The 13,640-nt window shown below is 47.1% G+C and overlaps 1 protein-coding gene across 4 annotated transcripts in view; it reads left to right on the forward strand.

Annotated features, from left to right (window-relative positions):
* The first annotated feature begins 466 nt into the window (after positions 1-466).
* The window catches only part of ACVR1B (activin A receptor type 1B), a 40,795-nt gene continuing 27,621 nt past the window's right edge, over positions 467-13,640 (forward strand). Inside the window, exon 1 of one of the 4 annotated variants that reach the window (XM_070619559.1) lies at positions 467-641. In XM_070619559.1, the coding sequence (XP_070475660.1) occupies positions 551-641 (91 nt within the window). In that variant the 5' untranslated portion in view covers positions 467-550. The remainder of the gene's footprint in view (positions 642-13,640) is intronic. The other 3 variants (XM_070619560.1, XM_070619558.1, XM_070619561.1) reach the window with 3 other exon arrangements.

The raw sequence follows: 13,640 nt of genomic DNA on the forward strand, positions 1-13,640 counted from the left end.
TCACACGGGTTGCTGTGCGTCCAGAGGATTGCAGGGGGCCACACAGGGCTCTCCACACCGAGACCGGTTAGGCGACGGTGCCCATGACCCCGGTGGGACGTGACGGGGGCTTGAGGCTAGGCAGTAGGGATGAAGGGAACGGGAACACGCACGGGACTCATAGAACATTCGATGCCGGGGAGAGCGGGTCGGCACAGATAGGATAACTATGCGCTGTGTGGGGTGCAGGAGAGGGCGGAGGCTGCGTGTCCGGCCCGGCCTCCTCCGCGCCGCGCTCGGCACCCACCCGCGAGGTTGGCCGCGGCGCGAACCCCTCCCATCCCTTTAACAGGGACACTCCCCTTTAAGGCGGGCGCCTGCGCGCACCCGGCCCCGCCCTTCGGGGGCGCGCGCGGCGGTCGCGGCGCCGGCTCCGCCGGGAGCGCACGTGCCGGCGCCGGGCGGAGGAGAGGGAGGCGGGAGCGGGGCCGCGGGAGGAGGGGAGGCGCCGGGGGCGCGCGCGCGCGCTGGGCGCTGCTGGGCTGCGGCGGCGGCGGCGGCGGCGGTTACTATGGCGGAGTCGGCCGGAGCCTCCTCCTTCTTCCCCCTTGTTGTCCTCCTGCTCGCCGGCAGCAGCGGGGCCGGGCCCCGGGGTATCCAGGGTGAGTCCCGGGGCGGGGGGCGGGGGCCGGGATGGAGAGGGCCGGGCGAGGGCGAGGCCTCGCGCCGCGGCCCCTGGCGACAGCGCGCCCCCTCCCCACGCGCACAATATGGCCGGGCGGGGGGCGCGGAGGAGTCGGGGTGACCCCTGGTCGGCTTCCCCTGACCCCCGAGGCGCGGCCGCCCAGCCAGGACCCAGCTCACGCCGGGCCCCGGGGCACCCGAGCCCCCTTCCAAGAGGAGCTGGATTCGGGGAGCTCTCGGGGGTCGCGATCCCAGCACCCCCATGTTCCATAGAGGGAGTGCGGGCTTCCTTCCCCAAGATTTGCAGATCATGTTTGTGCCCCTCAGCTTGTCCAGGGGCGGGGGTCTTCATTCCCTCCCTCCAGATGCTCCCGGGGGGCGCCTTTTCTCCCGCCAAGACTGTGGGGCTCGGGCGATGGAGCCTTTGCTTCCCCGAGGTATCCTGATGTTGAGAGGCCTTGCGCACCTCAGATGATAGGGGAAGGGGTCTCTAACCTTTCCTTCGGGTCCTACACTTGGGGTGTCTCTTCCCCTCCCTCTCCTTCCTCCCTAATGCTCTGGGAGACGGAGTCTCATTTCCCCTTCGTTCAGTCCCTTAAGTTCAGTGGGGCAAACCCCCCACCTCCAATACACACGCCCTGTGGAAGCTGTGTGGAGGAAGTGAGACGGAACAGGCCCCTAAAGCTTTTTGGAGCTTGGCTCTGGAATCTCTCTAACCCTAGGAAACCTGGTTCCAGAACGTTTAATCTGCATCTAGGTGTATTTGCTTTCCGCCTCGCCTCTCCCACCCCACCCCAGGGGGCCCATTCAGTTAATCACTTTGTGGATGCCTTTTCAGGTGAAATCCTAGAACCTGCCTCCAACCCCCAAGATTATTTAAAGATCCCACCACTGGACCGTCTCCTGGCCCTTGGTCAGTACTTAACTTACCTTCCCACACAACCCCTCTGCCCATCCCTTCCCCCCACGCACTCCTCCACTCTCACTCACCCCTTACCTCCCAACCCCCACGGCTTTTTGCTCCCTGATACCACCTCCACCCTGCCCACTGTAGAGGTGGGTAACCTTCTGTGGGACACTCAGCTGGGTGTGTTGTTTATGAGGCTTTGGGGGCTGAGAAGAGCAGATGAAACCCTAAAATATTTAATTTAAGAGATTCGCCTCAGATGTGTTTTGGCATTGGGGTAGCAGATGAAGGTTATATTTGGCAGTTAGATTGAAGTGATTATTGACCCACAGATGGATCTGGGAGAGACGATCAGGATTGTGTTCGCTCCTGAGGTACAAAGCCTGCTGCTTTGACTTCTCAGCAGCCCCTAACCTTCCAGCCATGGGAGCTCAAGTGCGTGTTCCGTGGCTCTCCTCGCCACTAAAAATAATGATTCTCAGGTGGATTCAGGCTTCTTTAATAAAGCAGACAATCAAGAAAAGACATCATCGCACTTTGGAGTCTCAAAAACAAGTTCATTATCTCCAGCTTTGATGTTCCCTCCCAGTGGTGCAGCCTGTGCAGTGGGGTCTTTGTTTACTGGCTAATGCTTCTGTTAAGCACCTCGTGCGTGTTCCTGGCTCTGCTGCTCCGTGGCGTGGATAATGTGCTGCAGGGTCTGATGAAGACGATGCAAGTGTATGAACACAGCCTGACGTTTGTGGTGAGAGAATGGCTTTCATGAATAATGTTTGCTGGGCCTCATTATGGGCTGTGTTATTGAAATGTGTAACATAGTGTTATTTCTCTAGTGAGGTAGTAAATAAGGAGACTCAGCCTTCAAGTTTGTCATTTTATATGCATATGAATAAATCTTTAAGTTCCTTCCATAGGAATTTTTGTCCTGTCCCTAATATATCCGAGATCTTTAACAGCCATTTTCCTGTTGATTTGGTGGCGTGTTTCTGGGGTTTTTCGTGTTGTTGAGAGCCTAGTTAAGAATGTTTAATTGATAATCCAACTGGTTCTGAATGGGGCAGAGTTCATTTTTTTGTAACCTTCCTGAAATGGATGTTTGTTGGGGTGAGGATGGGTGGGCATAATAGGGAGTTGGTTTCTTTTTTTGGTAAATTGGAAATTAGGTTGTGTGTCCAGCAAACATTCTCGAAGGCCTTTAAACTTCTTGGCCAGACACTACAGTTTTTTCCGGGACACGTCTAGTTGCCAATAGTGCATGCTACAGAGACCACTGTTGCAAAAGGCTGAAAGTAAAACGTCAGTTCTGGGAAAATAGAGGCTGTGGGATACCAAGAAGTTGATTGCTTTCCTCCCCAGCACTTCCTCAGTTGGGCTCCGCTAGGTGGGCTGGAGGAGTGGCCGAGCCTGGCAGCCCTGAGCCTGGTCCTTGGACGTGACATGAGGGCAGCAAGCATAGGTGTTTGTGTTAATTAGCGAACTAACAGCAACTTAGCAAAGGGTCAGTAATAAGGAAAATGAGTTCCAGGTTATAAACAGCATCCGTTTGGTTGGTATACCATGTTTTAAGGCCTAGCTTTGGAATTTTCACATTGGTGTTTAAAAATGTATAATTGAACCAGTTAGCAGGAGAACGTGACATTCACTTAAGACAAAAGCGACGAGGGAGACATTTGAGCTTATGATAGGAACATTTTGAATTTTTACGAACAGACTAAAAGTCTAATTTCTGGCCGAGACTTGTAATTTTGTTGAGTGGATGTGGATTTGAAGTTCAGTGCACGTGAACTCTTGTAGAGAAGAATTGTCTCTGGTTAGTTTTGTTAAAAGAGCTCCTGGAACAGATGTGATTAAAACATAATCAAATGGCTACTGTGGTTAAAGGTTAGAGCCAGAGGGAGGGAGGAGCCTGGTGTTCGGCCCCAGAACTTTGCTCCCTGACAGGTTGTCCTTGAACAAGTCACTTAACCTTCCTGCGACTACCTCAGTTTTCCCTCTGTAGACTAAGGAAATAGTGCGTGTTGCTCTTATTGGGACCTTTGTGAGACTGACTTACTGATAGCCAGTTGGCCGGGAGGTATTTTTAGACACAGTTTCTGACTTCAGTGAACAAGCACTGTTGGGTTACTTTTTATCTTATGGGGCAGAATCACACACCCTTGGGATTGCTGGAAGCAGCACATGTCGGTGTGGTTAATTTCTCCTTTGTGCACTCTGGTGGACCCGTTTCAGATTTCCTCGAGTTGATTTGTGTCTTCTGACAGGCCCGCATGCCGTGGACCGGGCAGCATACCTGTGCTGATCAGAGCCAGTCCGGAGGGAGTGACCTGCTTTGGGCTTTATTGGTTTGGCAACGTTTTAATTCTTACGCAACTCTGGGTATGTTTATGACACTATGTAAATGTTACATAAGAACATGGAGGCTGAGAGTGGCCGGAATGGCAACTGTGCACACAGGAAGGTTACTGAGGACTTCATCCGAAAGGACCTTGGGCGTCTGCTGTCAGGGCAGGAGGAGGTTGCGCTTCACCTTCCTCTAAAAGCCTTTTCAGATGATTGTGTCTTTCAGGTGGACTGCTGTGTTATAAATAGGTTTATTCTCCACCGGTGAGCTAATTGTAACCTTGCCACCAAAATGTGAATCAGGAAACGGGGAGACAGGAGACGCGCTGCTGCCTCCAGCACGTCCTGTTGAATCGTTGAATTCGTCCTGTTGAATTCGTCCTGTTGAATTCGCTTGTTGCGTTTTGAAACAGGAGTTGAATGGCAGGAGTCTGTTCTCGCAGTAACCCAGGGGCATAGGGTGTTGAGATGGAACGCAACTCTCAGTTCATGGCGCTTTAGATCTTCTTTATTTTTGAAGGTTAAATTAGAATACCGAAGTGACTCTTTTGTTTTACTTTTGAAATCCTTATTGTTTACTGTTCAGTTTTTGCTCGGAGCAGCAGTGAACATTAATTCTGGAATCCCGCCTCTTTGTCTCGGATTCTTGTGTTATTTGTCTAGTACAGTAGGAGTTGACGTAAAGGCGTCTTATCTCATTCTCCTCTCTGTACTTATAAAAAGAAAATCCTAGAGTCCTCTTTCTCGTCAATCCCCCTGACGCTGGAAGTGCTACAGGCATGCGGAGCCCATCATCCTGCCTGGCCTGGGGCTCCTCAGACGCGGTCCCCTGCGATGTCACTTCATTTCCCCCAGGGCCAGGTTCCAGCGCCTGCTCTTGCTGTGTGCCCTCCTCAGTTCTCAGTCTCACGTGTGGTCCGACCTGCGCTTGGGCTTCAGGACGCACCATCTCTGCTCCTGTCTCTTCTCCCTGCCTGCGGGCTTCTCCATCATGCACAGATGGAACCCAGAGCCAAAATACCGTTTCAGAGTGTTTCTTTCTTTCCCTGACTCTGTAGAGTTGCCAAACTGTGGTTTAGCTGTGAAGTTTCCGTCCCAGGCCGTCTTACCTGCTCCCTCCGTTTCAAAGACGGGGGCGCTTCAGGCATCTCTGCTGGTCTTTTCGGGTTTTCTTCTCTCTCCGCTTAGTCCTAAGCCTGCATTTGTCTTGCTAAATAATTAGAATTTAACATAATGAAAGTAACTGCCTTTCAGTTTAAAGTGTTGGTCATTCCTAATTTATACAATTACATATGGGACGTTTCTTTGTTCAGTCGCATCTACCTGGAGTGGTTCTTGGCATGGAGAAATGACAGAGAACAAGATGGGCAAAAATCCCTAAGTCTGTAACTGTCGTGAAATTTACAACTAAACTGGCTTAGACTGAAAATAAATAAGTCACCACAGTTTTCAATCATGAGCGCTGTGAAGAAGATAAAACAGGGTGATGTGCTGGAGTGCGCTGGGACCTGCCATTTCACGTCTCTCTCAGCGTCATTGTTTTATCTGTAAAATGGGGTTAATTCAGTGAAGTCTCGGTGCTCGTGGTAGTTAAGCTCTATAAATTCGACTCTAACTCTGAATTACTGGATACTGAACCATTGCTCCTAGGGGAAACACAGGGGTAGGTTCCTGTGAGCCTCTGGTGACATTTTCATCAACCAGTCAGTATATAACCTTGTTTTGTGTGTGTTTCTGCTTAAAGACACTACTTAATAGACAGTCGTGTGCCGTGTAACAACGTTTTGGTCAATGACAGACCACATATACAACGATGGTCCCATAAGATCGGTACCATATAGCCTAGGTGTGTAGAGGGCTGTCGCATCCAGGTTTGTGTGAGTACACTCTATGGTGTTTGCACAAAGATGAAATCACCTAACGACACATTTCTCAGGACATATCTCCGTCGTTAAGCAATGCGTGGCTGTAGATTGTTGGTTCGTTACATTGAACTCAGGGCCAGCAGCACTATAATGCGTGCTTATCCCGAACAAAGCTTATCTAATATACGGGTTTTCTCTATAAGGCGCCTTGCTGTCTTCTTGAGCTTAGGAGCACTAGACAGCATTTACTCTTGGGGGCCACTTTAAATAGTGAAATCACCACCAAAAACCACGAAAAGGCAAAAAGCATGGCTGTGAATATTCCATGAACAGGATGCGTATTTACCGTGCGAGGGCTCAATCGGGAAGGCAGAGTGTTGCCTTGTTCAGCCTTGGCTAGAACTGTGTGCACGGATGACTCAAATTTCTCACCACTGTGCACGTGTACGCGAAGGACTGAAAGCACTGAGAGTATTGATTTTGGGTCACAAATAAATTGTACCAAGTAGGCAGATCCACATGTGAAATCCATGAATGATGAGGAGCCACTGTGTTTCATTAAAGCCATACAAATAATTGTAGTGGAGAGAAAATTATGTGGAATTCCAAGGATTCTTAAATGGCTTCTGTAAACCACGATTTTAGTATTATACAGTTAGAAGTCCCGTTTCCAGCCTGTAAATAAACTAAACAGATATCTGTATATTGGGTACTACTGTTGTGATCTAAAGATTCCTTTAACACATACATATGGAGCACCTACCACATACCAGGCACTGTTGCAGGTGCTAGAGATACAACAGTAAACAAAAGGAGACAGGAATGCCTTCCTTCTTGGAGCTTATCTTCTGGCAGTTGAGAGCTATAATAAGAAAATGAAATATAAGGTGATTTTACCTACCACAGTGTCCCGTCCCCTCCCCCCCCCCATTCCTGGCCTTTGGTATACACATATATTCTCCCAGTTGTTAAATCAAACACTAATCTGGGTACTACTGTGAAGGGATTTGGTAGATGTGATTAAGGTCCCAAATCAGTTGACCTTCAGGTCGGGAGACTTGTGGTAGACCTGACCTAACCAAGACAGCCATTTGAAAGCAGAGGATTTTCTCAGCTGGTTGCAGAAGAGGAAGTCAGAGATACTCTAGCTGGTTTGGAAGAAAGTAAACATCCGTGTGTGAATTGCCCGTGGGGGCCACGTGGCCAGGAACTGTGGGCCAACAGTAGGAGCTGAGAGTGGTCTCTGGCTGTCAGCAAGGAGAGAAATGGGGACCTCAGTCCTTCATCCACAAGGCAGTGGAGCTTGCCAACTACCAGTGAGCTTGAAAGCGGTCCCAGCCCTAGATGAGAAAGCAGCCGTGGCCAACACCAGTCATGCTGTGCCTGGACTTCTGACCTGCAGAAACTGAGAGATAGTAAATAGGTGGTGTGTTTTGAAATGTGTGTGTGTGGTGAGTCAGAGGGTGACGTGAGGAGAAGGAAGTAGGAGAAATATCCCAAGATAGGCTTGTGAGTACTTGAGACCTGGTCCCCAGCATGTCTGTGGACCTCGTACTGAACAGAAATCCTTTGATCACATGTGGCTTCCCTCTACTGCCGGTTACCTTTTCCTAGATACTCGTTGAGTGTTTGGAGGAGAGAGAAGATTATGGGTGTTTTGAACATAAGGTTTTTAGGTGGTTGGGATGTTTGAGTTGAGGTATGTGGGTATTGAAGCGTATTTTTTTTTGGTAAGTATTTGTGGTGAACTTGCCTTGCCCCAAATCTTTGTATTGTCTTGGTGTGAGTTTGTATGTTACTTTCTGTACTTGTAGTAGCTAAGATTGAATCGAATGCAGTCAGTGTTCATTTCTAGTATCCAGGACCAAGCTGAATGTTGAGAGGGATACTGAGGAAAGAATCTCTCCTTGCCCTTTAGAAGTTTACACACAGATTGACTTTTCTTCTGCTGGTTGGAGCAACCACAGAACTACGAAAAACTCCCACCCCTTCTCATTCACTGGGATGACAGTAGTAATAAAAGCATCTGATTTAGTGGATGTTTACTATATACTTAAGTGTTATGCTGAGCACTTGCGTTACATCATTTACTCTATACAGCTATTCTCTGAGGCACTCCTATCCCCATTTTACATGGGAGAAAACTGGGGGGGTAGAGAGGTTAAGCAGTGGGCCTGAGGTCTGTCTGACTTCAAGGCATGTGCTCTGTCTAAATACTGCACTCTATATTATGATGACTCTCACAGTGATTTTCTAACCGGGCTGCCTCCAGTCTCCCGCTTGTGCTCTCTCCTACTGCTGGGTTAACTTTGGAAAACGCACCTTCTGCATCTGGTGGTTCCACCACTTTTATGTGGCCTCCAGGATCAATTCCAGACTCCTTAGCCTGGCATCTCAATCAGTCTCATCTGGCCCTAGTCTCCCTTACTGCCCTTGTCTCTGGCTGGAACCTTGGTATTGTTGTGGCATCTGTCCGTTTTCTGTGGACCTAATATGCCTTGTGCTTTTCATGGCTTTGGCTTTCTCTACCTAGCCAAATCCAGCATCCTTCAGTGTGGGACCTTCTTTGTCCTCCAGCCTTCCCCAGTCAGTAATTCCATCCTCTCTCCTTTTCTCTTTGGTCCACACTGGTAGTATAGAGGTTCACACAGATTTATAGTTGTCTGCTCCCCGCCCCTCTCACCCTCTACCCCTAGAAAGTGGTGCTAGGAGCTGGCTTATTCTTTATATGGCTTTGTCCTGTCACAGAGCCTTGCGTATCTTAAGTACTTAATAAATTTGTTTAATTGAATCCATTCATTTCTTTTCCGTCCTCTCAGCAAAATCAAGGTAAATAATTCCAGTTCTGTCCTGCTGTAATTTTATTATCTCCTGTATCTACAGTTTTTATCCCAGTCACTCAAAAGTGCCACAAACAATTGTGAGTTACTTGGAACATAATAATCTCTCTTCCTACCTCACCTCTTTCATCTCTGTTTATTCTACCACCTACCCATTTTAGTCCAGCCAAATGGACTTGATCTCAACCTCATTAGTTTTATTCTCAGCCCTGGCTGCTTTTTTTTCCTCCTTCATTGTCCCAGTTGCCTGAAACAACCATTCCTCTCCCTCTTCTACTCAAAACTGTGACATACAGCATCTCCTCTCTACTCATCCATAGCATAGTAAATAGGTCAGGAGGCAGATACGGAATACCACTGGTAAATAGCCTCCCTGCCCTCATGAGGCAGGAATATGTCTGTCTAAGTACAACAAAGAAAGAAAACAGAATCGTTTTATGTTTTCATTATAACTGCAAGTAAAGGAGAAATACCAAATCACTGGTAGGTGTTCTGAATATGACGGCAGAGTCTGTCCACTTAGATCCTGGGAACGTGGGACACGCTCCATCGTAATGGTGCCGCTCGTTCCGGTTTTAGCCGACATTCTCCTGGGCATCAGGTGGACCCTTGCTGGATGTTCGGGTATTCACAGTCAGCCATAAATTAAGTTGCAATGACAGGTCTCCTTAGCATAAACATCAAACGTCTCTTTGGAGGGAGAACAAAGCTCTTATTCTCTAGACCTGAGGCTTAAGGGTGAGCTTGTTTAAACAGCTCTCTAGGTTGGGTTTGTCTCCAAGCGGAATGTCAGAAAGGCAGTTTGTAGAATAGGTAGCGTGTGGAGCTGGCTTCCCAAACACCTTTCTCTTATGCAAACCCCATTCCGAGACCTTTTCCCAGATTGGAATTAAATACCAGGCTTATCAAGTGTCTTATTGTTAGACCTGTGGGTTTTTCCCCTCATACAAATAGCTTCCTTTATTAAGTCAGTTATATTTTTTTCATACATGCTTTTTACCAGTGCAGTTTTTGGTTGTTTTAGGTACCACCAACTACACGTGTAAAATTTGACTTTATTATGACTCTTGGGTACTTGAGAGTTTTTGTTTTGATGTATTTTTAAAATTTAATTTTGGGGCCGGCTGGGCGACATAGTGGTTAAGTTCACGCACTCTGCTTCAGCGGCACCGGGTTCACAGGTTCGGATCCCAGGCGCGGACCTACATACTGCTTGTCAAGCTGTGCTGTGGTGGTGTCCCACATATAAAGGAGAGGAGGATTGGCACAGACGTTAGCTCAGGGCTAATCTTCCTCACCAAAAAAATAAAAAAATAAATAAAAATCTAATTTTGATGATTATAAAAAGTGAAAATGTAATTTGGGTTTTTTTTATCGGTAGCATCTGATTGCTTTACTCTAACGCTGCAGGATTTCCCACTTAGGTTAGTTGGAACTTTGGCTGCTGGTCCAGTGTCAGTTCCTAGTTGTTGCCCTCCCACCTCACCCCCTACACCCCTCCTCAGGAGAACCAAACCTTACCTCGCTTGTGACAGTATAGTGCCACACACCTCCATTTTTTTTAACCTGATTCAGGATTTTCGTAAACATTTTGGCAGTTGTCTAGATCAGTAGTTAGTGAACGACATTTTTCTTTGTGTTTTTAAAGCAGTGGAACCCTTTTAAAAATGAAAAGTGTAGAAACATGTATAAAATGGATAAACGCTGAGCCACTCTAGCAGAGCCCCCTTTGCTCTCAAATTGTGAGGCTGAGATTTATCTAACGAGGCTTATTCCGCACACTGCTGTTTGCCAGGCACCGTGCTGAGCACCTGCATGGACCTGGTGCAGAGGGGGACACTGCTCCCCGCCCCGCGCTGTTCACAGGTTCCTGGACATCTTGGGCAGCCCAGGGATTCAGGAAGGACACGGTCTGAAGAACGTTGTACCTCTAGGTTTTTTTCCTGTGTGTGTGTTAGGTTTTTTGGGTTTTGTCATTGAGATTATGTTATACATATTGTTTTACAAAGACTTATGGTATTTTTTAAATTGTGGTAAAACACATGTAACAAAATTTGTCATTTTTAACCATTTACAGTGTACAATTCAGTGGCATTGAGTACCTTCATAACGTTATGTGAACCATCAGCCCTGTCTAGTTCCACAACTTTTTCTTTACCCCAAAGGAAACCTGTAACCCATCAAACAGTCACTCCCCGTCCTCCCCCCGCCGCAGCCCCTGACAACCTCTAATACGCTTTCCAGATGTTTAGTATAAATGGAATCATACAACATGTGGTTTCTTTCACTTAACATAATGTTTTCAAAGTTCATCCATATTGTAGTATATATCAGTAGTTTATGCATTTTTATGGCTGAATAATACTCCATCCTGTGAATATACTACGTTTTGTTTATCTGTTCATTATTTGATGGACATTTAGGTCGTGTCCACCTCTTGACTCTTGTGAGTAGTGCTTTTGTAAACATTGGTGTACATATTTTTGTTTGAACACTCGTTTTGAATCTTTTGGATACGTACCTAGGAGTGGAATTGCTGCATTATATGGTAATTCAATGTTCAACTTATCAAGGAACCATCAAACTGTGGTCTGCAGTGGCTGCACCATTTTACAATCCTCCCAGCAATGTGTGAGCATTCCAGTTTCTCTAAGTCTTCACCTACACTTGTCACTTGTTATTTTCATATGTGACTCTGAAGTGGTATCTCATTGTAGTTTTGATTTGCATTTAAATTTCAAGTTCATTTGCATTTGTTGGACATCTTTCCACATGCGTGTTGGCCATTTGTGTATCCTCTTTGGAGAAATGTCTGTTCCAGTCCTTTGCCTATTTTTTAGTTGTTTTTTATTGTCATTGAGTTGTAAGAGTTCTTTACATATTCTGGATATTAGACCATTATTAGATATGTGATTTGCAAATATTTTTTCCCATTCTGTAGGTTGTCTTTTCACTCTCTTGATGTTTTCCTTTGATGCACAAAAGTTTTAAATTTTGATGAAGGACAGTTTATCTGTTTTTCTTTGTTGCTTGTGCTTTTGGTGTGATACTTAAGAGACCACTGCCAAATCCCAGGTCACTAAGATTTACCTCTGTTTTGTTTTTAAAAGTTTTAGCTCTTATATTTAGGTCTTTGATCCATTTTGAGTTAATTTTTGTATATGGTGTAAAGTAAGGGTCCAACTTCTTTCTTTTGCATGTGGATATCCAGTTGTCCAGCACCATTTGTTGAAGACTAGTCTTTCCCCCTGAATGTACTAGACACTCTTGTCAAAAATCAGTTGATTACAGATCTATAGGTTTGTTTGTATAGGTCTGTTTCTGGACTCTCAATTCTATTCCTTGATTTATATGTCTATACTCATGCCAGTACTACACTATTTTGATAACTGTGGCTTTGTAGTAAGTTTTGAGATCAGGAAGTGTGAGTTCTCTAACTTCGTTCCTTTTTTGTTTTTTCTCAGATCATTTTGGCCATTCAGGATCACAGAGTTGTATAGAGTCGTGGTCTTTGTTCTATCCTAAGGAAGCTGTAGGGGGTTTGGATAAGGTCTGGGGAAGAAGAATTAAAATAATCATGGGTTGTAATAGGCCCTTGTCAGTTTGGCCTGTCTGATGGATGCTGTCATCTGGAGGGCTGAGGGCTGAGAGGCAGTTTATGATCAAGTTGTAAAGTCATGAAGGGCAAGGGTGGTGCAGGCTGGCTTGGGCACTAGCCTCGGACACCGTAGGACTAGAAGGGGGCCCAGGGAAGTCTGGAGGAGACAGTGTGGTGTACATCAACAGGCCAGTGCTCCACGAGATGATCTTATTATCCCTGAGGGGCAATTCATAGAAGCTGAAAATCAGGAATACTGTAGACATAAACCATTTTATATATATATATTTTTTAAAGATTTGCCTTGAGCTAACATCTGTTACCAGTCTTTTTTTTTTCTTGTTCTTCTCCCCAAAGCCCCCCAGTACATAGTTGTATATTCTAGTTGCAGGTCCTTATGGTTGTGCTGTTTGGGACGCTGCCTCAGTATGGCCTGACGAGTGGTGCCATGTCTGCACCCAGGATCCGAACCAGCGAAACCCTGGGCTGCCAAAGCAGGGTATGCAAACTTAACCACTCAGCCACGGGGCCGGCCCATCTTAAGCCATTTTAGAACTCTTGTGGGCCTCTGCCTTCCAGGACAGACGGCATGCCTCCTGCCTTCTGAGGCTGGTGCCACTGCCCTGTGCTCTCCCACACCCTGTCTCTGGGATGTGGTCTGAGGCAGGAGACTGGGCTGAGTGGCCTTAAGGTTAGCCCTGTATGGTGGTCCTTGGGAATTCTCAGGGAGCCGGGTCTCATTGAGTGTCCACCCAGTGTGTGCAGTGGGTCAGAGAGCAGACCCAACCCGCTCCAGTGCCCCTCTGCAGTGAGGTCATCTTTGCCGAGACCTGGCTGTGTTAGTGCCCCCATAACATGCAGCTGGACACTCTGCCCAGGTCGGGGCTTGTCAGCCTTCCTCAGAACACAGCCTCTCTCGTAAATCAAATTTGTATTTACATGCTACTACAGACCACGTGCTAATCGTGTTTTGGTACCATGTTCAAATCCTGCCAAAGTGGTTTTGTCTTTGGTTCAGGTTTGACTGACTTGTTAATAACAAAAGCTGGGCTGGCAGGAATTATCGTCCTGACCACTTGTGTGTGTGTGTGAGAGAGGAAGATTGTCACTGAGCTAACATCCGTGCTAGTCTTCCTCTATTTTATGTGGGATGCTGCTGCAGTGTGGCTTGAGGAGTGGTGCTAGGTCTGCTCCAGGATCCGAACCCATGAACCTCGGGCTACTGAAGTGGAGTGCAGGGACTTACCCACTGCACCACCGGGCTTGCCCCTTGTCCTGACCACTGTTTAACCAGCTTGTGTGTAGAGTGATTTGGTTGGTCCTCTGTGATTGGTTTTCCTGATTATGCTGTTTCTCCCGCGTAACTCTTTGGTTGTGGAGTCTGGAGAGTTTTAGGTGTGTCTTGTTTATAGCTGCATGTGGACCGA

This window comes from Equus przewalskii, chromosome 5, assembly GCF_037783145.1.
Source record: "Equus przewalskii isolate Varuska chromosome 5, EquPr2, whole genome shotgun sequence".
NCBI classification, from domain to species: domain Eukaryota; kingdom Metazoa; phylum Chordata; class Mammalia; order Perissodactyla; family Equidae; genus Equus; species Equus przewalskii.